The 27,800-nt window shown below is 34.2% G+C and overlaps 1 protein-coding gene across 22 annotated transcripts in view; it reads right to left on the bottom strand.

Moving 5' to 3' along the window:
- GPHN (gephyrin) overlaps positions 1 to 27,800 on the bottom strand; it is a 567,900-nt gene that overhangs the window by 267,240 nt on the left and 272,860 nt on the right. For all 22 annotated transcript variants that reach the window (XM_021098013.1, XM_021098018.1, XM_021098005.1 and 19 more), the window contains 1 exon segment: positions 15,285 to 15,379. In XM_021098013.1, the coding sequence (XP_020953672.1) occupies positions 15,285 to 15,379 (95 nt within the window).

Raw genomic sequence — 27,800 nt, 5'->3', positions numbered from 1 at the left:
GTTCATTGCGGCACGCTATACAATAGCCAGGACATGGAAACAACCTAAATGTCCATTGACAGAGGAGTGGATAATGAAGATGTGGTACATATACACAGTGGAATATTACTCAGCCATAGAAAGGAAAGAAGTAACGGCATTTGCAGTAACATGGATGGACCTGGAAACTATCATGCTAAGTGTAGTCAGTGAGCAAAATCATATGCTATCACTTATATGTGGAATCTAAGAAAAAGGACAGAATGAACTTCTTTGCAGAAAAGATACTGAGTCACAGACTTTGAAAAACTTTGAGTTTCCAAAGGAGACAGATTAGGGGATGGGGGGATTGGCTGGGGTTTTGGGATAGGATGGAAATGCTATAAAATTGGGTTGTGATGATCACTGTACAACTATAGATGTAGTATAATTCATTGAGTAAAAAAAATGAAAGACTAACTACTTGACATTCTGGAAAATGCAAGGCTATGGACATGGTAAAAAGCTAAGCGATTGCTAAGGGTTGACAAAGAAGGCTGGGATGAATAAGTACAGCATTAATGATTTTTAAGACCATGAAAATACTCCATGATAACATAAAGATGACCACCTGTTATGTATTTGCCCAAACACGTAGAATGTACACAACTAAGAATGACCCTTAATGTAAAGTTTAGTGATTATGAAGTGTTGATGCAGGTTCCTCAATTGTAAAAAATACACTTTTGGAGGGCAATGCTGATAATGGGGAATAATACATGTTCATGAAAATTTGTACAAAACATTCATAGCAACTTTGTTCATAACGGTCCCAAACTGGAAAAGACCCAGATGTCTTTCAAAGGGAAAATGGTGGAAGAAACTAATGTATCCATTCCAGGGACTACTACCCAGAAATGAAAAGGAATAAGGTATTGATTCATATAACAATTGGGCTGAATCTCTAGAAAATAATGATGAATGGAAAAAGCCAACCCCCAAATTTATATACTGTATGATTCCACTTAGGTAAATTTTGAAAGGGCAAAATATAGAAATGTAGAAATATTAGTGGTCTCCAAAGGTTAGGAAAAGCAGGCTATGTGGAAGATAAGTTTCAGTAGAAATAAAAGGGCAATATGAATGATCCTTGTGGGGATGAAACTGTTTTCTATGTTCATTATATCAAGGTCAATATCCTAATTGTAATTTTGTACTACAGTTTTACAAGTTGTCATCATTAGGAGAAACTTGGTAAAGGGTCCATAAGATTTCCAGGTACTATTTCCTACATTTGCATGTCAATCTACAAATATCTTTTAAAAAGATTATTAACAAATTAAAAAAAATGTACAGAAGGACACCTCTGGTGACTCAGTGGGATAAGGATCTGGCTTTATAACTGCTGTGGCTAGAGTCACTACTGTGGGGAGGGTTTTTGTTTTGTTTTTGTTTTTTGTTTTTGTCTTTTTGAGGGCTGCACCCATGGCATATGGAGGTTTCCAGGCTAGGGGTCTAATCATAGCTGTTGCCGCCAGCTTACACCACAGCCATAGCAACGCCAGATCCGAGCTGCGTCTGCAGCCTACACCGCAGCTCACTGCAATGCCGATCCTTAACCCACTGAGTGAGGCCAGGGATCGAACCCTCAACCTTGTGGTTCTGAGTGGGATTTGTTTCTGCTGCGCCACGATGGGAACTCCCTGTGGGGAGGGTTTGATCTAAGACCCTAGAACTTACTCATGCCATGGATGGGGCCAAAAAAAGTAGTGAATTTCACAGAAGTAAATTTAACATTTTCATATGCAGGTATCAGCCAAAAGTATATGAAAAGGTACATGTTTAAAAAACTTGAATATAAAAAAATCAAGTGGCTGTCACTCAGAAAGGATTACTTGGGGAGATATTTTGAAGGTTCGTATTTAAATTGCCTTATTAAAAAAAAAAAACATCTTATATGTTTTTTACTTGACTTGCTTCATGTTTCTTTTCATTTTCTCCTTCCTTTCAATGCCTTGAGTGTTTCCTCATTTCATTCTTCCCTTTGCTTTTGAAAGTAATATACTCTGTCCATTCTTTCAGCGATTACCCTAACAATTTTAGTATGTATACTTAACTTTAAAAAATTAATCAGCACCTAATATCCTAGAAAAAACACAGGGATTTTATTAGACTATTTTAACTATGATCATATCATTCCAACTTAGATGCTGCTGTTTTCAAGAATTAGTTTCAGTGCCTTTTTTTTCTTCAATAAACTAGACATTAACCATTGTTCTCTTTTCCTTTTTGAATCTTCAGCTCTTCCGAGATAATTTTTCCTCTGCCAAAAAGTAAAATTCTTTAAGTAAAATTCTTTTGGTGATAAAATCCACTCATTTGTGTTAGTAGAAAAATGACAATTTTTTCCTCCCTCATAAATGAATGATGACCTTGTTGGATGTGAAATTAATGGATATCAGTTATTTTCTTCTAGCACATTGAGGTTATTATTCTAGTATCTTCTGTTTGACTTCTTTTCTTCTGGCTGCATCTATGGCATGCATAAGTTCCCAGGCGAGGGACTAAACCCATGCCACAGCAGTGACCTAGAAATTTAGTAACAACATGGGATCCTAAATCCGCTGAGCCACAAGGAAACTTCAATATCTTCTGTTTTACTTACTGTTATTGAGAGGTTAGCAGTTAGTCCCACTGCTATTTAAATTTAGGTACTCTGTATTTTTTCTCTGTCCAGTTTTATTTTTAATGACCCTCATAAAACTGAAATTTACATTGGACATAATATTATAAATAAAAGTCTGCATGACCAATAAGAAAAAAATTACGAAGGTAGCTTAAAATATTAACATATTAAAAACTCAAAATCTATGAAGAAACACACCGATCTAAAAATTAATGAAGGGTGTGAATAGTCAGCTTACAAATGAGGAAGTATAGTCAACAAGCATGTGAAATATTTAATAATGCTATTAAGCAATGAAATGTACATGCAAGTAATGATATACCATTTACTACTTATCACTCTGGGAAATAATCAAATTTATAGTGTTAAGATATAGGAAACTCCTTTGTAAAAAAGTTTATTAGGAGTTCCCGCTGTGGTGCAGTGGAAACAAAACCAACTAGTAACCATGAGGTTGCAGGTTTGATCCCTGGCCTCACTCAGTGGGTTGAGGATCCAGCATTGCTGTGAGCTGTGGTGTAGGTCACAGATGAGGCTCGGATCCCTTGTTGGTGTGGCTGTGGCATAGTGGTGACTATAACTCCAATTCGACCCCTAACCCAGGAACCTCTATATGCTGCAATTGTGGCCCTAAAAAGCAAAAAGAGGAGTTCCTATCGTGGCTCAGTGGTTAATGAATCAGACTAGGAACCATGAGGTTGCGGGTTAAATCCCTGGCCTTGCTCAGTGGGTTAAGGATCTGGTGTTGCCGTGGACTGTGGTATAGGTCACAGACACGGCTCGGATCCAATGTGGCTCTGGTGTGGGTCAGCAGCTACAGCTCTGATTGGACCCCTAGCCTGGGAACCTCAATATGCTGTGGGAGCAGCCCTGGAAAAGGCAAAAAGACCAAATAAATAAATAAATAAATAAAAAGAAAAAAGAAACAAACAAACAAAAAACCCACAATTTATTAAAGTATAATTTACACATCATACAATTCATTTTCTGAGAAATGTAAGATCTATTTTTCTGTGGTATTTTATAGTTTTACTATGATATGTATAGTTGTAGATTCCTTTTTATTCAACCTGCTAAGAATATGTTTGGATTCCCAAATCTAAAGATTGATGTCTTTCAAGATTTTGAGATTATTTTTGATATTGTATTTCATTCATTTCCTTTCCTTCATTATCTATTATCTCCTGAGCTCCAAGTACATTGATATTTTCTTACTCTATTCTCCATGCTTCAACTTCTCTTTCATTTTTATGTCTTTGTTAATCTGAGCTACATTCTGGATAATTTTTTTTTTTTTTTGTCTTTTCTCCTTTTAGGGCCGCACTCACATGGAGGCCCCCAGGCTAGAGGTCTAGTCGGAGCTACAGTTGCTGACCTATTCCAGAGCCACAGCAATGTGGGATCTGAACCTTGTCTGACCTACACCACAGCTCACGGCAACGCCGGATCCTTAACCCACTGAGTGAGGCCCAGGATCAAACCTGCAACCTCGTGGTTCCTAGTCAGATTTGTTTCTGCTGCGCCACTCCTTGGATAATTTTTTCACACAGTTTTATCTGATTCCCTAAGTCTCTTTTCAGTTGTATATAATCCGCAGTCTAATTCACTTATTAAGTTTTTTAACTTTCATTATTGTATTTCACATATCTAAATGTGCGTTAAGTTCTATTTTGAAATATTTGTTCCTGGAATGTAACTTTCAAACTTCTTTTTTTAGTTATCTAAATATATTATATATATTTCTTTTTAATCTGTTGATAATCCCAAGATTTTAAGTCTTTCAGGTCCATCTGTAGTTTCTTGTACCTTACAATGCCTTGAACTTATTATTATTTTTGGTAAACTTTTACTGTGTATGTGTGACCTACTAATTTCCATACAACTTTATCTGTGAGAAATCTCAGATCTAGGCTGAAGTAGAATTCTTCTAGAGAAGATTTACTTCTGTCCATTGCTTAGGACACTTCCAACCCAGAGCCAATTTAAATTTTCTCTTGCCTGATATTTTTCATATTATTCATATATATATATATATATATATATATATATATTTTTTTTTTTTTTTTTTTTTTTTTTTTTTGCTTCTCTGAGGCTGCACTGGTGGCATATGGAGGTTCTCAGAACAGCGCTCCAATCAAAGCTAAAGATGGCAGCCTACACCACAGCCACAGCAATGCCAGATCTGAGCTGCGTTTTCAGCCTACACCACAGCTCACGGCAACGCCAGATTCTTAACCCAATGAGCAAGGCCAAGGATCGAATCCACGATCTCATGGTTGGTTTCCAGTCGGATTTGTTTCCACTGTGCCATGATGGGAACTCCTGTACAAGTAATTTAAACCTGAGTCATCATTTGGTTATAATACAGAGAGGATAACAGCTGAACTCAATTCCCACTCATAGCTAAAAGGATACCTGAAGAGATAATTCTGTTTCAAAACTGTTTACTTAAAAAAATGCACTGAATTGGTCTAGTACTCTAGATGCTATAATTTATGGAGTGAATTATTCATAGCACTCTCTTTTAGCCCATTTCAATTTCTGCAGAATCAGTAAGGTAATCCCTATTTTTGTTTCTATGTCTTTTTGACATGTCTTTTTCTTAGTCAATGTATTGACTAAAGGTTTGCAAGCTTTGTTGATCTTTTTGAAGCACAAATATTTGGTTTAGTTGATTTTCTTTATTGTTTTTCCACTTTCTCTTTTATTTACCATTACTTCAATCTTTATTATTTTCTTCCTAGGCTAGGCTTGGCTTTGGTTTGCTCTTCTAGTTTTTCAAGCTGTAATGTTAGATGGCTGTTTTGGTGATTTTCTTTCTTTCTCTCTCTCTCTTCTTTTTCTTTCTTTTCTTTCCTTTCCTTTCATTCCTTCTTTCTTCTTTTTTTTTTTTTTTTTTTTTTTTTTTTGTCTTTTTAGGGCCATACCTGTGGCATATGGAGGTTCCCAGACTAGTGGTCAAATCGGAGCTAAAACTGCTGGCCGACGCCACAGCCACAGCCATGCAGGATCCAAGTCACACCTGCAACCTACACCACAGCTCATGGCAATGTCAGATCCTTAAGCCATTGATCAAGGCCAGGCATTGAACCCGCATCCTTATGGATACTAGTTGTGTTTGTTAACCACTGAGTCACAATGGGAACTCTGGTGATCTTGCTTTTTTTTATAAGCACTTACGGTTATAACTTTCCCACTTAGTATTGCTTTTTCTGAATCACTAAAGTTCTGGCAGGCTGTGTTTTCATTTAAGTTTATTCATATTTTCTAATTTCCCTCATGGTTTCTTCTTTCAATGATTGGCTGTTTGAGTGTACTGGTTTAATTTCCACATATTTGTGAAATTTTCTGTTTTCCTGATGTTACTGATTTCTAACATCATCTTTTAGTGGTCAGAGAATATACTTCATATGATATTTGCCTATTTAAATCTATTCAGATGTATTTTGTGGCTTAACATATGGTTTATTCTGAGAAATATCCCATGGAAACTTGAGAAGAATGTATATTCTACTGTTGTTGGGTGGTTTATTCTTTATATGCCCATTAGATCTAGTTGATTTACTATGTTGTTCAACTCTTAAATCTCCTTACTTATTTTCTGTTTTGCTTTTCTACACATTATTGAAAGTAGGGTATTGATGTCTCCAGCTAATATTGCAGAATCATCTATTTCTCCCTTCAGTTCCATCATCATCTATTTTGATGGTCTGTTATTATGTATATAAATGTTTATCATTGTTTTATCTTCCTATTCAATTGAAACTTTTATTATTATATAATATCATTGGCTCTTTAACCTCTTTTTTGAGTGGGATAGTTAAACTTCTAAAATTTAAAATCTACTTTGTCTGAAAGTCATAAAGCCAAAAGCTCTCTTTTGCTTACCATTTGCACAAATATCTTTTTCCATTCTTCCACTTTGAACATATTTGTGTCTCTGTATCTAAAATGTGTCTTATTTATATCATCAGATTATGCTTTTCTATCCATTCTGCCAAATCTGTTATTTACTTGAGGAGTTTAAATGATTTGCACTTAGAGTAAATACTGATAAGGAGGAACTTATGACATTTTGTTAACTGTTGATATAGCTTTTTTGTTCCTCATATCCCATGTTAGTGTCCCTTTTTATATTTAGTTGACTTTTGTAGTAAATATCTTAATTCCCTTCTCATTTCTTATTCAGTATATTTTCTAGTTATTTTCTTTGTAGTTAGTATATAAATTATATTTAACATCCTAAAGTTTAACAGTATAATTTAAATTTATAGCAGCTTAACTTCAATAGCAGGCAAAAACCCTACTCCTAAATTGCTCCATCCTCACTCTCTTAAAGTTACTGATGTCAAGTTACATGGTTATAGATTATGTGCTCAAAAACACAGACTAATAATTTTTTCTTATTCATTGAATCATAAAAATTTAAATAAAGAAAAAATAAAATGGACACACAGAGTTCCAATTGTGGCTCAGTGGGTAAAGGATCTGGCATTGCTGCAAACTCTGGTGTAGGGAGTAGATGCAGCTTGTATCTGGGTGTTGCTGTGGCTGTGGTGTAGGCCTCAGCTCCAGCTCTGATTCAATCTATAACATGGGAACTTCCATATGCTGCAGGTGCAGCCTTAAAAAAAAAAGAAAATTAAAATTTTCAATAAACTAGTTTTTATAATAGTCCATGTTTTTACTTTTATTGGAGATGAACTCACTCAGCTTTCATTTACCTAAGAATGTCTTAATTTCCCTTTCATTTTAGGACAGTTCTGCCAGTTATAGAATTCTTGGTTGACAATATTTTCCTTTCATTACTTTGAAGATATAACTCTCCCTTCTGGTCTCTAATGTTTTTGATGACAAATCTGTGGTAAATCTTATTGATGATCCCTTGTATATGACAAGCGTATTTGCTCTTGTTGCTCTCAAGATAGTTTTTTTGCTTTTGACAGACTGATTACTATATGACTTTCTGTGGGTTTCTTTCAGCTTATGCTATTTGGAGTTTTCTGAGCATCTTGAGTTTGTAGATTTATATCTTGCATCAAATTTGGGAAGATTTCAGCCATTATTTCTTCAAATTATCCTTTGCTCTTTTCTCTCTTCTCCTTCTGGGATTCCCATGAAGCAATGGTGTTAGACCATGAACTTAAATGGTGTTCTACAAGTTCCTTTGACTCTGTTCAATATTTTTTCTTTCTGTTCCTCAAACTTTTTAATTTCAACAGCCCTATCTTTAAGTTCACTGATTCCTTGTTCTGGATACTGAAGTGTGTTTAGTCTCATGAGTGAAATTTTTATCATGGTTGTACCTTTTTTTTTTTTTTTTTTTTTTTTTTTTTTGCTTTTTAGGGGCACAGTTTTGTGGAATATGGAAGTTCCTGGGCTAGGGGTCAAATCAGAACTACAGCTGCTGGCCTGTGCCACAGCAATGAGGGATCCAAGCTGCGTTTGTGAACTATAGCACAGCTCACAACAACACCAGATCCCCAAACCACTGAGTGAGGCCAAGAATCAAACCCACATCCTCATGGATACTCATCAGATTCATTTCCACTGCACTATAACAGGAATTCCCCAGAATTAAAAAAAAATCTCTATATTGATATTTACATTTTCTCATATCATTTTCCTGATTTTGTTCATGTCTTTTATTAATTTGAGCATCTTTAAGAATGTTGTTTTAAAATCTTTGTCTAGAAAGTTTACCATATGGTCATCCTTGTGGATCTTTTTGTCAAATTTTTTTTTAAATGGGCCATATTTCTGTTTCTTTGTATAATATTGTGTATTATTTTTGTTTCTGTTGAAAATTGGACATCTGAATCTTGTCATGTGGTAATTCTGGAAAACATATCCTCCCCTTCTTCCAGAGTTTGCTATATTTTTGATTGCTGTAGAGTACCTCTGAGTTGTGATCAGCCTGAGACATAAACCTAAGGTCATTTGAGGTCTTTTCTGAGCCTTCATTTCTCTTTGGGCATGCACAGTGACTTTTACGATTCCCCTAAGTATGTGACTACTCGACTGTCCTAATCCTTGAATGTCTGGCTTCCAAAAAGGAGAGAGGAGAAAAATGTAGGGGAAAAAATAGGCACTGTCCATTTAATTCTCCTTGAAGTCACAACAGCAACCTGCCTTTGTCTATATTGATACAATCCTCAAATAGAATCCAGATCTCTGATATTTGAAAGACAAGGTCCTAATTTCCCATCTTGGCTCCCACAAACATGCAGTGTGGCTGCCTGCCATGGGATTGAAGGATTGGGGAATGCACAGCTACTACCATTTTAGGCTAAAATTGATTGAAATTAACCACAATTTACCAACTAAACTTAGTCTTGGAAACTGCATGCCTGAATACACTCTAGATATCCCAAATTGTTATATTAGATTCCTTAGTCAAACTGCTGTCCAAGTGGAGAAATGGATTAACTGGTACTTCCCCTCTATCATCATCTGCTCAGTTCCTTTCCATAGCTTTTTATAAGTTAAGAATATTTGATTTTAGGTTAAAAAAATAGAAGCACTTCAAAATGGTAAGAGTGTTATTACAAATTAGTAAATGACCAATGTTGTTTAAAAATGATTTAAATAATACTAAGGATAATTTAATTTCCTGATATAATAAACATTAAATCCAGTATTTTTTCCTTAAAAATTTTAAACATTAGTATTAAACCATTTTGGCACTAAAGGGAGAAAGTTAACTCCTCCCAAGTAACAGTGCATATGTTTGTTAGAGTGTTTATGTTCAGTTATTGAAGAGATGAAGCTGAGATCAAACTGGGAATAATGGTAGACTGTGGGGGGAAACTGTGGAAAAAAATTAGTCCTACTGCACACATTAAAAACTAACAAGAGATTTCACATTCTACTTCGTTAGTTAGCAATATTATGGACAAATCTATATAACAACAAAAAAACCTGAATATTTAAAACAAGATTGAAAGATGGTTAATGAGGATTACAATGGTAAATATCTTTATAAAATGAAAAACTGTCTATCATTTTTTCTTTTTATGGATTTAGATATTCACTTAACAGTTTTTCAATAAATTTATATAAGACGTCATAACATTTCCATGAACTTCGTGAACTCACTAAAAACCTACAGATTACTAATTAAGTTAATGACTGAACTGAGAATAAGACCAGGATAAATTATGCCTCAATGTGTAGCCACAGTGCTTGCTCTATTATTGTCAATGACTTTTAGAACAAAAGCATCCGATCTCTTCAAAAAGTAAGTGGGTCAGAGTTCCTGTTGTGGCTCAGTGGGTTATGATCCCTACTAGTATCCATGAGGATGAGGGTTTAATTCCTGGCCTCACCCAGTGGGTTAGAGATTGGCATTACTGTGAGCTGTGGTATAGGTCACATATGTGACTCAGATCTGGTGTAGGAGCTGCAACTCCGATTCTACCCTCAGCCTGTGAGTTTCCATGTACTGCAGATGCAGTCCTAAAAAGCAACACAAAATAAAACAAACAAAAAAAAGGAGTGTGTAAACTATAGATTCAGGGAGGTTATATGCTGCATTTCTGTGGGCAGTTCAATCAGCTTCTAGGACTGGAAGTGTTAAACCTAATCGAGTAAGTCTTCCAAGGTCACAGACATAGTAAATGCTAGTAACTGTTAGGTTGTAAACCCAGAGATCTGATTTTATTTTTTTGTCTTTTTTTTTTTTTTTGCTATTTCTTGGGCCGCTCCTGCGGCATATGGAGGTTCCCAGGCTGGGGGTCCAATCGGAGCTGTAGCCACCTGCCTACGCCAGAGCCACAGCAATGCAGGATCCGAGCCGCGTCTGCAACCTACACCACAGCTCATGGCAATGCCGGATCGCCAACCTACCGAGCAAGGGCAGGGACCGAACCTGCAACCTCATGGTTCCTAGTCGGATTTGTCAACCACTGCGCCACGACGGAACTCCGAGATCTGATTTTAAAAAGAAAGCTCTATCTCTTTTGCTGTCAATCAAGACAGTCGAACTTTAAGTATGGTTTCTCTCTCCCTCTGATTGTGGACAGAAAATCAAAGAGTGACTGAGAACTCTGGTAGTCACGGTAGATTGGGGACCAATACCAGAACTTGAATAAAGACTCTTAATGGGCCTAATTCCAGTTACAGAGTGACACTCCTGATATGACGATATTGCAAGCATTAGAACCCAAAGAGAAGACTTATCTATTCAGTTGCCGGAACCAGGAAAAAGGGCCTCTCATGTCTAAGAGGTTGGATCGGAAGAAGCTCTGCTATTTTTTTTTTTTTTTTTATGTTTTCCTTTTCTTTTGCCTTGCCCTCAAGGTGGTCAGTTGTGTAGGAGTGCAGAGTAGCACAGGAGATTAACACTCTACAAGATATAACTTCTCCTATTTCCAGTTACTCTAGCCAAAAGATATTTCTTGTAGATTATTAACTGTGAACTGGAGAGTGTAGGAAAATTCTTGGAGAGGAGAGAGCCGAAGAAGGCAGAGCCCCTAATTTGGTGAATGAATTGACACAATTCCCAAGCTCACTCTTGAGCTAAGCATATTTGACAGACTCAATGATGTATGAGAAAAGATTTTAAAAACATAAATAAAATATATGCCACTGCCCAAACATCAGCTAACTCCTGAATGGTTCATGTGCTGGGCAGACCCAAAAAGTTTAGCAAAGGCTTAATGACCATCCACATAAGATGAGACAGAATTTTCAACCTGAATCTGATCAGATTGACTGTTGAAAGTAACTGAATAACTAACTAACACGATCTCCAGAGCATTTTAACAGAGTATAGAGTCTAAATACAATATTCAAAATGTCCAGGGTAAATCCAAAATTACTCAACATAGAAAGAATCAGGAAAATCAGACCACTTCTCAAAGGAAAAGAAAATCAATGGACATCAACTGCAAGATGATTCAAATACTGGAATTGTCAGAAAAATATTCTTAAACAGCTGTTATAACCACCTTCCATGAAATAAAGGGTAACATTTTCAAAATAAATGCAAAAATAAAAGTTCCTAGAAAGAAACAGGACCATAAAAAGACAGGTGAATAGAAATTTTAGATTTAAAAAAATACTGTACCTGAAATTTTAAGATTCACTAGATAGGCTCAAAGTAAAAATGAAGATGAAAAAGGAAAAAAAGTCAGTGAACTCGAAGATAGATTAATAAAAATAACATGAAGGATAGGGAAAAATATATGAAACAAGTGAACATCAGGGACCTGTGATACATTATCAGAAGATGTATAATTCATGTCACAAAAGTATCAGGAGAAAATGAGAAAAAGATTGGTGCAGAAAAAGAAAAATTTGAAAAGCTAATAGTTAAAAATTTACCAAATTTGGTTAAAGACATAAACGTACAGATTCAAGAAGTTCTTTTAACCTAAAAGGATAAACTCAAAGAAACCCACACCCAGATATGTAATAATCAAATTGTTGAAATAAAAGAAAGATAAATATCTTCAAAACACCCAGAGAAAAAGATCATACATTACATACAAGGGAATATCAATTCAATGACTGTGGACTTCTTCACATGAACCGCAGAGTCAGAAGACAATGGAATAACCTTTTTAAAAATGCTGAAAGCAAAGAGCTGTCAATTCAGAATTCTGTATCTAGTGAAAATATCTTCAAGAATAAAGGCAAGATAATGGCATTTACAGGTGAAGTAAAGCTATTGGAAAGTTTTGTCAGCAGACTTGCTCTGAGAACTAGAACTCTGAACCAATAACAACACAGCAACAGTGATCAACACTTAATAAAACTTACTATAAAGCAGTTATTGGTCCGAGCACTTAAATGGACTAATTTACTTAATTCAAGAAGGCTGTACTATTAACATCTTCATTATACAAATTAGAAAAAAAAAAAGACGTTATATCACTATAGAGTGACTCTATAGAGCCAGAATAGAAACCCAAGTGGTCTGGCTTTGTAGATGATGCTATTACCATTACTTGGCACAATCTTCCAACTTGTACAAAAAACACTGAAGCAGATGAAAACTATTTTAAACAGATCTAGTGATTTTAAAAATCATTATTATTTTTTCTTATGGCTGCACCTGTGTCATATGGAAGCTCCTTGGCCAGAGGTCAAATGGGAGCTGCAGCTGTGGTGTATGCCACAGCTATAGCAACGCCAGATCCAAGTCACATCTGTAATCTATACCACAGCCTATGGCAATGCTGGATCCTTAACCGACTGAGTGAGGCCAGGGATCAAAGCTTCATCCTCACAAAGTTTAGTACTTAACCCTCTAAGCCACAATGGGAACACCAAATTATTTTTATTTAATGCTTCTCTCTAGAGATTAAAAACAGGATGGCAAGGTACCAACTTGACGCATTACTTTACCTCATAAAAAATTCTATAATAACTAGGATGAAACATTTATTTATCATCAGTAACCATTTTTGAGTACATATCATGTATCAGAAATTATTTTTAGGGCTGAAGATGTAAAAATGAATAAGATAAAGCTGCTGTTCTTAAGGATTCTATATAAATTAGGTAACAGACAAGGAAGTAAATAATTACAATACAGTATGTGTTATAATATAAGCATGTAAAAAGCCCAAAGTACATACAAGGTAAAAATGCTACAGGAAGGAAACAAATCTCATTATGGCTGTTTAAAGAATAATTTTTAAAAACACTTTGAAAAGTACACCTCAAATTTTTAAGTAAATTCTCAGTTAAATAAGTAGTGAACATAAAGAGAAAAGCTAGAAGACTCTGTTACCACGTTGTGCATGTTTAAATTTTCAAAGCTTTCAGTATATAGATCATGGACTTATTCCAAAGTACTTAAAATCAGCTTGTGCTGATTTATTTTCCATTCACTCAGCAGTCCAGTGCTCAGTAATTATGTGGATTTGGAAGGCAGAGGAGGAATTAATCTAGAAAAATCTTTCAATAAGGCAAAACTGCTATTTCTATACTGGATCAAGAAAGCATATTCAACTTAAAGAGTTTCTTTAACAGTTGCAAGCCAAAAGTTTCAGATTTAATTGGATGCTTATGGTAAGGGCCATGCCTTACTTTTCTATCCATACTTAATATCCTTTGGTTAATAGGAGACCTGGCTAATAGAGTATTATTTTGTTTGTTGAAATAGATTTTCATTATAAAATAATTAACAAGAAACAAGGTTTAATTCTTGATTATATTCCCTGTATGCCAAGAAAGAGTTCTTTTATGTTCAAAGACTACTACTTAATTCCATAGAGAAAAGGGATCAAATGCGACCTTTGATCTCCTATGGGTAGGTAATATAGGTAAAGGTTGAAAAAAAAAGAATAGCATAAAAGAATCAATATGAGTCTGTAAAAGACCAGCATGGACTTATAAGTTTAAAATCTCTATCAAGTTACTTTAGTTTTTTTTTTTTTTGCTTTTATTAAAATTAAACGTTATAATACAGTACTTGTAACAGGAGAGACAATACAGTAACTAATGACCCACTCACGTTTCCCCATAACTATGCTTCAAGTGGCTGCCATTAATGGGACACAAACTTAGCCTAAGTAATAGAAAGGGCATTATGATTCATATTCCATGCATTAAATAGATATATTCACGTTTACATTCATATCACACACAGGATCAATAAATGACTATAAATAACAATTGTGAAACTCTGCAATTATAAAGTTGCTGTGTATTTTCTAGATTGCTCTGAGATCACCTGTATATCAGCTGATGAACAGGTATATGAACAGATTCTGAGTTGATACTTCTATCTTAAATGATGTATGTTATCCTCATTAAAGGAGATTTTAATCTAAGAATTGCTAAAATAACAGCAAATAACTAAACTATCAAACTGAGTATGGCTGTCATTATCTAGGTCAACAAAGGTATAGTTTTAAATATACTAATTTAATATACTAGTAATATATTAGTGATTGAGATTTTTTTTTCATGACTATACATCAATATACCTATTTATAAATTGAAATAAAGTTCCTAGCTTGTGAGAACTTACTTAAAAAGAGAGTGGGAGTTCCCGTTGTGGCGCAGTAGTTAACGAATCCGACTAGGAACCATGAGGTTGTGGGTTAGATCCCTGGCCTTGCTCAGTGGGTTAAGAATCTGGCGTTGCTGTGAGCTGTGATGTAAGTCGCAGACATGGCTCAGATCTGGCTTTGCTATGGCTCTGGCAAAGGCCAGTGGCTACAGCTCCAATTAGGCCCCTAGCCTGGGAACTTCCATATGCCACAGGTACGGCCCTAAAAAGAAAAGAAATAATAAAAAAATAAAAAAATAAAAAGACTCCAAGTGGTTAGTTTTATAAGTTACTATTTAATGACAATTAAAGAAAGTAAATAAATGAGTATAAATAATCAAAAAGAATAGTTTATAACTTAATAAACTGGACTGTTTTGGGGGTAATAACTTTTAGCAGTAATACAATATTTTCTAAAAATTTTAACATAATTAAAAAAAAAAAAAAAACCCTCCAAACTTAAAGGAAACTGTGGCCAGGCTTTAACTAGACAGGATACTAAGACTTGTAACTCTGGGAAATAAGGGTGGCAAATTAAGCATTATGACTAAAGTTTCTTAGGTTTATCAGTCTACTGTAGTGATCAGTGTTATGGAATTAGTTTTCTTTCCAACATATTGGTGACTTTCTTACCTAGAGAGCATGCCCAGAGGTGTAACATTAAGTGATCCCATCAGCATTGCCAGGGCCATCCCTGGCGCTTCCCGTTCTATTACTTCTTTTGTGGCCTGTAATTAAAGATTAAATAGCAGACTGAGTGAAATTTACTAAAAAGATGGAAGGCAGAGTAGTAAAATTAACTTAAAATATTTATAAATTATGCTATCTATAAACCATACTTTGTAGTACTATATATATATTTTTTAAGGCATCAAGAATCAATTATTTGGGACCACTGAATAAATGCTGAGGACCAGGACATACAGCGAACTTTTATCTGTGCAGATTTTTTTTCTTTTTTCTTCATTTTGCCAAGCCTGCCACATGTGGAAGTTCCTGGGCCAGGGATCAAATCTGTGCCACAGCAGTGACCAGCACCACTGCAGTGACAATGCCGGATCCTTAACCCACTGTACCAAAAGGGAACTCCCTTAGCAGTCTTATTCTTTCCAACTCAGACGTGTTTGACAGAAGTCTCAACTTGCCTAATCATCTAAATTTTAAAATGAAGCCTCAGATTGCTATAACAGCTCAATAGATTTTCATAAGAGTAAGAAATACAGGCAAAGCAATTAAAATGCATCGAGTTATGTGTTAAAGGCCAGTTGATGTTACAAATAAACTTTTAAAATGCATATAAATTAGTTCTTTAATCCCTTACATAGAATAAAAAGGATTACCAGAATTGTTGTAATCTACTGGTTCATTGAATCCCAGCATAATGCAATATTTAACAATGTCAGAAATTTCAAAGGAAAACTAACATTACCATAATACTTTTCAATAAAACCTACTTTAAAAATAAAGGGCCAACAGGAAGGCCAAAAGGACATTTTCAAATTCCTAAGTTTGGGAGTTAACTATTTTCATTTAAACACACAGCTAAAAACTATTGAGCTAGCATTATATAAAATCTACCCCATGTTTCACAAATTCAACAAATCTGGTATGATTTTGAGGTCTCCTGAAGAGAAACACTATTTCCTTATTAAAAACTGCTTTACTGAGGTTTACAACTTTTTCTTAGGGACCTTAAAATCTTAAGAGGCCTAAAAATCAAGGAAGAGATGTTAGAACAATCTTTTAAGAGCTCTTTGGATAGGGCTAATATTGAATTCATTATTTACTTCAAAAAGTCACATAAGCAATGTCTGACATTTAATGATTTTGGGGCTCCACATAAAGATGATGTATCCCTAAGTATAGTAGTATACTTTCTTTAAGGACAAAGGAAGAAAGTATCAACAGAAAACTGAGAGGAAATCTTTCACTTAGATACTTCAAAGTACAGCAAATATTTATTAAGCACCTACTATGTACCCGGTAGTATTACATGCAATGATGTTGCAATAGTGAATAAAACAAACTTATAAGAATGTGTAAGCTCAAAGTCATCTAGTATATGAAAAACTCAAGTGACAAATTACATATGAGAATTACCTAAAAGAGATGCAAATCATTAATTTTTCTACACTCTCTTAAATGTACCAGTGGAATGCCTCATTCCACTTAAAAATAATATTGGACTTTGTTTTTGTGCTTGCAGTTGGATACAATGAAATGGCTCATTTAAACTTACAGTTATTTTAGGAATTATTTGAGGCCATTGTTCACCAGATTGCACTGAGGTCCTCTTTATGAAGACCCACAGGAAAAAATTCTCCCTAAGTAGCACAACTATGGCTAGGTACTATTTTGTGATACCAGTTTGTTTTTTAAATTATGATGCTTGTGAATCAAGTTACTCTTAAGAACAGAGACAAACATATGGAAACCTTTTTAGTAGGTTTACTGAACACACCCTAATTTCACCTCATTTTTCCTTGCCTATTTTCCCACATTTATCTTATTAAATGTTCTGTTGTATTTTATGTGTTTGGGTAAACCATCTTAAATATTGTTTAGTGTATTGATAAAGATATAGATGATGATGTGAATATACATATTCTTACATAAAAGTCTTCATCTTTTTCAAACATAATTTAAGGAGGACAGTTAATTACTTCTGAAGACTTTCTATCAGAATTTGGGCTGATGGACAATAAATCTTGTACATTATAGAGCATAAGAGGAAAATATATATTGTGGTGATGCCACTAAAAGGCACTGGTGCTTACAGGGTGAGTGAGAGGAGAGACTTTCCAGAAATGGACACGAACCAAACTTTTTGCTATATAATCCTAAATAATGTACAGATGTAGTCTTTCTTACATCTATGTCAAATATGTTTTCCATAAAACAGCAGAACCATTCTACTTCCTTTTTATTCCCCACTCTGGTGTAGCAAGAAGATCACCATCTGTGAAGTATCACCACACAGTTAAGGTCCTGAGAGTAAGGACTGGGTCTGTTGAAGCATCGAGCCTAGTGTCCAACATACTGAATGTGTACTCAATAAATATTTCTTGAATAAAAGAAGGAATGAATAAGTGAACCAACTAGATCTGAAACCTGGTTTTATCAGTTAATTGCTCTGTGAATTAGAACAATATATTTAACCTCTCTGAAATTCAGAGTATTTATGAATAAAATGGAGCTAATAATAAAGCATACCTACATTTTATGAGAACTAAACAACATAAATAAACCAGCAAGTGTACAGTAGGTATTAATACATGTCATGTCAATTCTCTCTCTGCTTCTACTTTCCAATTCTTACATCCCTTACAGTTTTGATCATATCAGTTAGAGAACAGAAATAAGAAAAAACTCTAGCAACCAAACTTAGAAATAGTGGTTGAGAACCAAAGATGAGAAGAAAGAGAATGTAGAGCAAGGCCCTAAATGAAGGAACAATGGCAAGTAGAGGGCAGGGAGGAGAATGCTGAAATAATGGTAAATAAAGGCAGCATGCAGACAGATCAAGTGGAAATTGGAAGATGGACAGGAGGGCAAAAGCTGGGTGAAAACATCTATAAACTGTAAATGGGGACAACTAGAAGGCAAAGAGCTGGAGAGTAAAACTTAATTTAGAATAAAATGGGGAAACAACTATCCATCTAAATTATTAGAAAATCCAAATAGAAGAGTCATTTTAACAAATGCAGCTTTATTCCTTCAATTATATGTACTAGGATGATACATATAGATAAATGGAAGTTATTAGTACCTGTTAAATACAGATAATAAGCATGAATTATCAATAGGCTATTCATATGCAATGGCAAAAAAAGATGCCATTAAGAGTTTGAAATTATTAATTGGCTTAAACTTGATTGCCACTTTTTACTAAATTATTAATTTGATGATCAAATTCTTTTTTTCCTTGAGCAATAGTAAAAATTTCTTTTCTTAGTTCAAAAATAACCTTTTTTGAAATAGTAGATTCTAAAATAATAAGGTTTAACTGCACTTAGCTATGCTTTTAAATAAGATATTTTATTTTTAACTTCTAAATACTTTCTAAACTTTGAAGGTTGCAACCTCCTATGGAAAATTACTTATTGTGATCTTTTGCTTTTTACCTTTGACACTTTGAAGATAACATTAAAGTCAGAAAGATGCTTCAAAGACTCTTCAATTTGGGAAAAAGGATGTCACAAATAATGGTTCTATAGCCCAGAGAACTTGTAAATGAAGTTCAGGTCCATTTTTACCTTCACAGAAAAAAGTTACCTTAAAAAAATGTTATTGCTAACAGGCAATGATGTTTAAAAATGCACAAAACACACAATACCTAAATGTAAATGTGCAGAAATTCCTTGTATGCATGGTGATGGGGAAAAAATCACTTAATATAGTGCTTTTACTTATTTTTATAGACATAGTTTTAGTAATAGGCATAATTTGTATACTAATATTTACATGTTTGCACAGATACATAGATTAAATATAATTTCCTTCTAACAACTAATACAGTGTCCTTTGCTGAATAATCTAAATAACAAAAATTGTCTTGGAAAGAAACACTACCTAATGGGTACTAATAACACTGTTAAGTGTCAAGGTGAAATATGGCTAGAGCAGTGGTTATCAAACTTTAGTGTGCATCAGGATCTCCGTTCTACACCTGATTGCTGGGCCATACCCAGAGATTTTGATTCAGAATATCTGGTTGGGGTCTCAAAATGTGTATTTCTAACAAGTTTCCAAGTTATGCTTGTGATGCTGGTCAAAGGACCACACTTTGAAAAACATACTGCAGAGAAAATGAGATAATGATTATGCACACAACTTGATCTAATATTCATTATCACCTCATATTCAGCTTTGTAATCTAGGTTGAAATAAATGTGAGGATCCTTCATCAGAGTAAAATACAGATTTAGAGAGGAGATAAATTAGGTAAAAATAGGCAGTTTAATGACGGCCAATTAAACTTTCCTGACTCTATCCATTAATGCCAGCCAAGTACATTTTCTTGACTCAAACACATTAATTTTATTTTACACCTTTAAAAAGAGTTATAATAAACAATTCAGATATTGTCACTCTAAGTATCCTATGATAAAGAGAAGCTACCTTTAATATATTTTTTTTCCTTAAGACTACACCTAATGAATAGAACTTACATACATGACGACTACTGGGAATGTTCAAGGAGCACCAGCTTTGAATTTACTCTTTTCTCCTCTCATTTCAGAAACAGAGCAATGGGAATATGAGTTGCGTTATTAAAAGGTCAGTCTTTAATTTATTCTAATTAATTAAAACATTATTTACAGATTTTTGTTAGTTTTACATTACTAATTATAAACACTTTTCAACCAATCATAATACATAGGTGTATCATAATAGTGTGACTAAGTGGTTAAAGACTACCGCTACAAAGGAGAAGACGCACCTAAGTAATGAAGATAGTTATCCTGGACTTGAGAGATATGATCCTATTGGTAATGTATTTCTTTTCCTTGGAGCTTTAGCTTTCTGAAATATTTATATCTTCTTCCACTCCTGGAAGAAGCAGAAAACTTTTCAAAGTGGAAATACTCCATCCATTTTATTTTTCAGTTAAATGTGTATCATATTTAAGTAAGATCTTGTTCTCATGAAAGATTTAAAAAGACAGTATAATTATAGAGAAAAAGCAAAAAAAATTAAGTACTGTAGGCATTTTTATCCTCATTCCATTTGATGAACATGTACTTTGCAATGAGTATGAGATACTGAGGGAAGAATCTGCTGTTCCCACTGCTCATCTCAGGTCCCTTAAGGGCCAAAGGCTTAATGTGTGTATCATTATGCTAGATACGGTTCTAAGGTTTAAAGGTAAGTATAGTCATGGACCTGGAGAAAAGACTTATGGTTGCCAAGGGGGAAAGGGAAGGTGAGGGGGGAGGGGAGGGAATGGGATGGATTGGGAGATTGGGGTTAACAGAGGCAGACTATTGTCTTTGGAATGGATTAGCAATGAGATCCTGCTGTATAGTACTGGGAACTATGTCTAGTCACTTACGATGGAGCATGATAATGTGAGAAAAAAGAATGTATACATGCATGTGTAACTGGGTCACCATGCTGTACTGCAGAAAATTGACAGAACACTGTAAACCAGCTATAATGGAAAAAAAATCATTTTATATATATATATATATATATATATATATAAAAGATAAATATTTCTTTAATACATTTATCTGTGATGGACATTTAGGTTGTTTCCATGTGGATAAGCAATGAGGTCCTACTGTACAGCAGAGGGAACTATATCCAATCTCTCAGGATGGAGCATGATGGAAGATAGTATGAGAAAAAGAATATTTATATCAAACATATGTATGACTGGGCCACCAGGCTGTACAGCAGAAATTGACAAAACATTGTAAATCAACTATAATAAAAATAAAATTAAAAAAGATAAGTACTTTTTGTATAACATGGCTCCTAAAACAAGCCAACCAATTTATCTGACTCAACAAAAGCATTTATTTTAATGTTAGCTGTACATCATGGGTGATTAAAAGGTTTCCAAGTGTAACTTTAACTATGAAAAATCTCACCGTTATTTGCTAACATTTAGATCCCAAGTCTTGTTAAATAACCAAGTTGAGTATATGTATGGCAGTGGGTGCTCCTGACCTTTACAGTTTCTCTCTTTTTAAACAGTGAGTACTTTTTCATATTGTCTTCCTCCTTTATTTAAACATTAATTGGATAATCAAATTATTAAACAAAAATTGGGGAACTCAGATGAGTAAATTTTTTTTATAAGAGATTTTCATATGGATAGTACTTATCTTTTTGGTCTACTTATATAAGTAGTATCACCTTATATCTCATTCCAGGAAAATGTGAGAGAACTGGTATTTCTATGGATTATTAGCATTTTTATATTTGTATTATTCATTTATTCATTTTTGGCATTATGTGAAAAACAATAAAGTCCGTCTTTATTGTAGGTTGTTGGTTTCAAATCTTCTAATCTATATAGAGGATAATGTTTATTCATTCATATTCCTCAAAAGTTGATTCACAGATATGAAAAAATGTCTTGCTTCTTGAATCTGAAGAAAGGTGAAGTAGAAAGATGTTGGAATTTGAAACTATACTGGAATGTTGTTGTCCAGATAGTTAACTGATGAATATATAACCTAGTGTCTTCACTCCAGCTACTTCGGAGTTTTGTTCTTTTAAATGTGGTTAGTAGAATATAAGAAGAAACATAACGACTACCTAAAAACATCTATAAATTGGATTTCCACCTTACTGATGATCACACATAATTACTTGGTTTACTTAAAGCACTATAAGTTTTTGATGTACGTATAACAGCATAAGCTGTGGTTAAACAACTTAATGGCAAATAAACTCTTACTGTAGATTCACAAATACTATTTATAAGTACTATTTGCAAATGCTCGCTGCCAACTAATGTTAGAAAATAGAAAACTTTGCTCTTTTGCCTTGAGATACAACAATTCTCACTGGTGGCCTCCCTCTGTAAAAAGTATCCACAATAGAATCATTAGTTATCACATCTGAAGTTCTCTTTCGACAAGTCACCAAAACAGGTACATGTGAAAGAATGGGAGGAAGAAGAAATAGGTAAGATAAAGGAACCAGAATGAGTGGAGAAAAAAATACTAAGAAATGAGAAAAAACAAAAAACAGTTCCTTCCTATTTTAAATAGTATTATAGGTGCTGCTTTTTTGCCTTCTCACACCACCCTCAATTTTAAAATTACAGGCCAACTGGGAAAGAGGGAAATGAGTACAGTACTTCCTAAGAGCAAAACAATCTAATATTTCTGTTGTCTCAAGATAAGGTTAACTTAGAGGTTCCAACAGTAAAGATGAGAGTAAAATGTAAACATGTTAATTTAAGTGTCTGGAGGCTATGATATGTTGTAGCTTGAATTAAATATCTTGCTCTCTTACAGTTTTGCTCATCTAAAGACTGATTTTAAAGCTACTAACCTCTCACTTTATGACTGGCCTTTTATTTCATCAACTATAACTTAATAAGGCCTTCATTATTCACAGATTTAAAAAAAACCTTTTGTTATTATGCCTCTGGAAATTTACTCAGTTTTCCATTTGTAAAAAGGGATGATAATATTTGTTATGCTTACAAAACTAAACTGTTAACACTATAAAGCATTTTAGTTAACTAAAAGGATATAACAATATTTATAATGCTAGTGTGATAACATTATGTACTTCATAAATTTATGATGCTCTGAGAAAAGCTCTTATTTCTATTACTACATTGGAGAACTAAACATGAGTACTATTATTTAGCAACATAATTTAATAATAGAAGAAATATTCACGTCAGAAGTTTTTACTTATGGTACTTTTCTTATAAAACACCTATAGATATTCTCCATTTAAACAGTTAACATATTCCTATATTACGTAATACAGAGGAGACATATTTTACTGTTTTGTAAGTGAAGAAACAGACACACTAATAATCCACAGAGTAGATCAATAACACTTAGGGGGTAGACTCCAATTCTGAACTTAATCCATTAAATCTATTATTATGTTTTTTTGCTTTTTGCTTTTCAGGCACTGTCAATGCTTGACTCAAGAGTTCAATCCCTGGCCCAGGAACTTCCACAGGCTGTGAGCATGACTAAAACAAATTTAAAAAAAGAATGCCATTAAATAAATGGGCACTAAATAAATTAAATAAATGGGGTAACCACTAAATAAATGGGCAAAAGTATTATGATTAAAAGAGCCATTAAAATTTTTGCTGGTTAAGAAAAAAAAAAAAAACCTATTATTATGTGCTTTCAGTTTACAAAGTACTTCACCCATTTCAGACACAGGAAGGATTTTTGCATTTTGCTTAAGTGTAATAGACCATAAAAATGCTCAGCATGATTCCTAACACATACCAAGTGCTGAATAAGGTTGAATACTATTATTTACACTAAAACACAAACCTAAAGTCACCTATGTCATAGAAGTTGCTGTTATAGACTACAGTCAAAGTAACTGACTGGGAAATGAAGAACAAACTAGTGGTTACCAGTGGTGAGAGAGAAGGAGGAAGGGCACAATACGGGTAGGATACTAAGAGGTACAAACTATTATGTATAAAATAAGCTATTAGGATATACTGAACAACGCAGGAAATATAGTCAATATTTTATAACTATAAACAGAGTATAACTTTTTAAAATTGTGAATCACTATATTAATAAACCTGTTATCTTATATAATATTGTATTTTCTTATTTCCAAGAGTCCCATTTTCTCCCAATATCCTCTTTTATAAGCGATCATCTCTTGTTAGGTTTTTACCTTTGGATGTCTTTGTTCTTTTGGACATTTCATCATATGGTAGTTAACCCTGGATTGCCAGGGACAGTTTGATATACTTCTGTCCTGCCTACATCCTTTCTAGTTTAGCATTTGTCCTAAACAAAATTTCCCGAATATGGACAATAAATGATAATGGTCACCTAATTCTTAGCTGTCCTGTTTTTTATATTTGACAGTTCTAGTAGTTGTCATCTTTTCTGTCCACCTACTTAATAGTTTTGCTGCCTTATTTGTGCTCAGTTTGTTTAGGTAGTACATTCCTTATTTGACCTTAATCTGTTGGACTATGGTTGACCTAAAGTAGGGAAAACTTCCTTTAGAGAAAATTTATTTCTGCTTCTACCTTCAACCAGAGAGCACCACTGACTGGTTCCACCTCAGCCTCCTTCAAGTGTCTTACAGTCTCAGGGATCCCAGGCTGAACTTACACATTATTGCTTGTCCAAGGCTAAGTGTCTTACCAGCTGTGCTGCTATAGGCATCTGTCCTCATAGCATCCCCTTCTCCTTCTCTCAAGTCCTGGCTTCCTACATTGCTGGCTCTTGCTTGCCGATACTCTTACCTGCCTCTGTCTCATGGTGTTTTCAGGGAGAGAGTGAATCTAAAGAATGGTTGTGTGTGTCCTCTGATAGGATATGCCTCATAGGTATGTCCTTTTATTGGGTCAAGTTTGTCTGTGGTGGCAAGGTTTTTCCAAGTACCAAATCAACAATAATTCAGGCCATATACTATTTGCAAACTGCTTTATTCCCCTATAAAATTTATGTATATTATTACATTGAGAATTTTGATACACTGCACACTGTCCTATGAAAAGATGGTAACAATTTATAATGCCAAACAACAATATTGTTTTCATCTAAACCTTGCCAATTCCAGGTAATCTCAGTTGTAAACAGGAATTTAACTGACACGTAAAAAGCAAGAGAATATTTTAAAGATTTACATTTCTTATCAGCTACGAGTACATATTTAAAAGCAACTTGCTTCTTTTCCCTTGAAATGGCATATATATATGGGTGACCATGTTATTCCTATTTAATATTTAGAAAACGTAATATAATGAAAATATTAAACCTTTGGCAGCTAAACCTATTGCAAATATTAACATCTAAGTTGACAACTGTTACAATTTTTGCTTAGTTGATATTTCCATTATGAGGTTTTAAATGCTTGTATAAGGGGTTCTATCAATATTTTTATTATATTTTCTGGATTACATGTCTCAACTAGAAGTATTTCTCTTACCTAGAGATCAGAAAAATATCCTAATTTTTAAATCATAAACTTGTAGTTTTTAATGTCCAAATATTTAGTCTGTAGTTTAATTTTGTGTTGCATGATAAATCTTCATCAAAACAGCCAATTTTCTCAACACCTTTTATTGAATGATCTTTCTGTCAATGTCTTGATATATCACATTTATAATATGCTAAATTCCAATTTTAACTGTAAGTATGTTAATGAAATATTTGGTTGAACGCATCTCTGAGTTTACCTTCCTATAATCACTGTGCCTTATGCTTTATTTTACTTAAAAAAATCACTGGCTATTTTCATAAATATTTTAAAAAATGACATTTAGAATCAACATGGTTTAGAATCAAATTCTCCTCCAAAATCCAGTGGGAATTATATCACATGGTATCAATTAATTTAAGGTAAACTGATAATTTCACAAAAGCATTTGCATCTAAGAATACAGAATGACTTCCTAATCATTCAAGCTGTATTTTATGTCCTTTAGTAAAGTTTTCTTTTATCAGGTCTGTCTGGTATATAGCTTAAATTTATTCTTAGGTATTATGAAGTTTCTTTTTATGTGCTACTGCAAATAAACTGTTTTTCCAATAAATTTTCTTCCAGGGTTTTTTTTTTAATTTAAGCAACATTAGCATATAAATTTTTAACAGAACTTTTTCTTTTTAAAATTGCTTTTTAGGGCTGCCCCTGTGGCATAATATGGAATGGAAGTTCCCAGGCTAGGGGGTCAAAGTGGAGCTATAGCTGCTGGCCTAAGCCACAGCAATGCGGGATCCAAGCCACGTCTGCAACCTACACCACAGCCCATGGTGACGCCAAATCCTTAACCCACTGAGAGAGGCCAGGGATCAAACCCGCCTCCTCATGGATCCCAGTTGGGTTCGTTAACCGCTAAGCCATGAAGGGAACTTCCAATTTTTATAAAATAAAGTACTCTTCTACTCAGTCACCATCCTGAACTCTTCTTGATTCTAATACATTTTCAACTGATTCTTTCAGGTGTTCTAGGTAAATAGTATCTATAAATAAAGAGCTTATGGCTTAAAAAATTTTATGTTAGAGTTCTCCATTTCAAAAAACATTGATAGGCAATACTCTATCAAATGCTAACTACACTCATACCTTAGGGTCACAAAGAGACAGCCAGCTTAACTAATGTCTCAGATAGCCATCAAAGCATCTTTGAAGTGATGTTATTAAGATGATTATGAGGAACGTTTTGACTCCTGTATTTATATTCTTTAGGGATGCATACACAAAGAAAATTAAAACATAGTAATCTTCCCACCTAGTGATAACTGGGAGCTCAATTAATTCCACTTCAGACAATTTCCTTCTTGTTCACACAGACGCAGTATTTTAACCACTTTCCTCCTTTCCCTTCTCAATTTTTGTTTTTAGTGCATGCGTGATCTCTCTCTCTCTCACACACACACACACACACACGTACCACGCTTACATTTTTCTTCCTGAGCTGCAAACCACCTTATTCATGACCAAATGTATAAATTTAGTAAAAAATAAAAGTAGTAAAAATTATGAAACAACAAAAAGGAAGCCCTGAGCTGTGGTGTTAGGTCGCAGATGTGGCTCAGATCCCGCGTTGCTGTGGCTGTAGTGTAGGCTGTGAGTGTGGTGTAGGCTGGCAGCTGCAGCTCTGATTCGACCCCTAGACCTCTAGCCTGGGAACTTCCAAATGCTGAGGGTGTGGCCCTATAAAGCAAAAAAAAGAAAAAGAATAAAAGAAAAAAAATGATTATTACTTCTATCCTGAGATTGCAATTTACCCTTTCTACCTTCATCTGCCTTTAGGTTTTTAGCATATTTTGTTTGAATATTCCAATAACCTCCTAATTGGTATTGTAGCTAAGTTTATGCCCATTCAACAGATTCTCTATTCTGCTGCCAAAGAGGTCTCTCTAAAATGCAAATTAAATTCATGGCTGTTTTACATCTTTCAAAAACATCTTCATTTTCTACTAGAAAAAATCTAAATGGCTTTTTTTATCACACAGAGAGCCTTCATCATTTTCTTGGGGCTTTCTCTTGCCACTTCCTCCTCAAAACCCATTCTGCAGTCTGCATAAGTCTGTCAGACTTACGATTCAGCCATGGTGCTGTTATTGTAGAACTAATCATTCTCTACTGTAGGTTAATAAATATAGGCACATTTATACAATGGACTACTATATGGTAATAAGAACCAACAAACAACTACATGCAACAGTATGAATCAGTTTTACAAATACGATCGTGAACAAAAGAATCAAGACACAAAAGAGTACGTACTATATGATTTTACTTATGTAATGGTTAGTAAAATCCCCAAATAATCTATGATGCTAAAAGTCATAAATGTAATTATTCTCAAGGGTTCAGCTGTGACTGAAAGGGAGCACAAGAGGGTCTTCAAGGATGCTGATAATATTCTGGTTTCTTGATCTGGATGCTAGTTACATAGGTGTGTTCATTTTTGGAAAATCCATCAAACAACAGTTTAACTGCACA

The sequence above is a fragment of the Sus scrofa genome, chromosome 7 (genome assembly GCF_000003025.6).
Source record: "Sus scrofa isolate TJ Tabasco breed Duroc chromosome 7, Sscrofa11.1, whole genome shotgun sequence".
Classification (NCBI taxonomy): Eukaryota; Metazoa; Chordata; class Mammalia; order Artiodactyla; family Suidae; genus Sus; species Sus scrofa.
The sequence above is the reverse complement of the archived record's forward strand: the minus strand, read 5'-3'. Positions and strand labels throughout refer to the sequence as shown.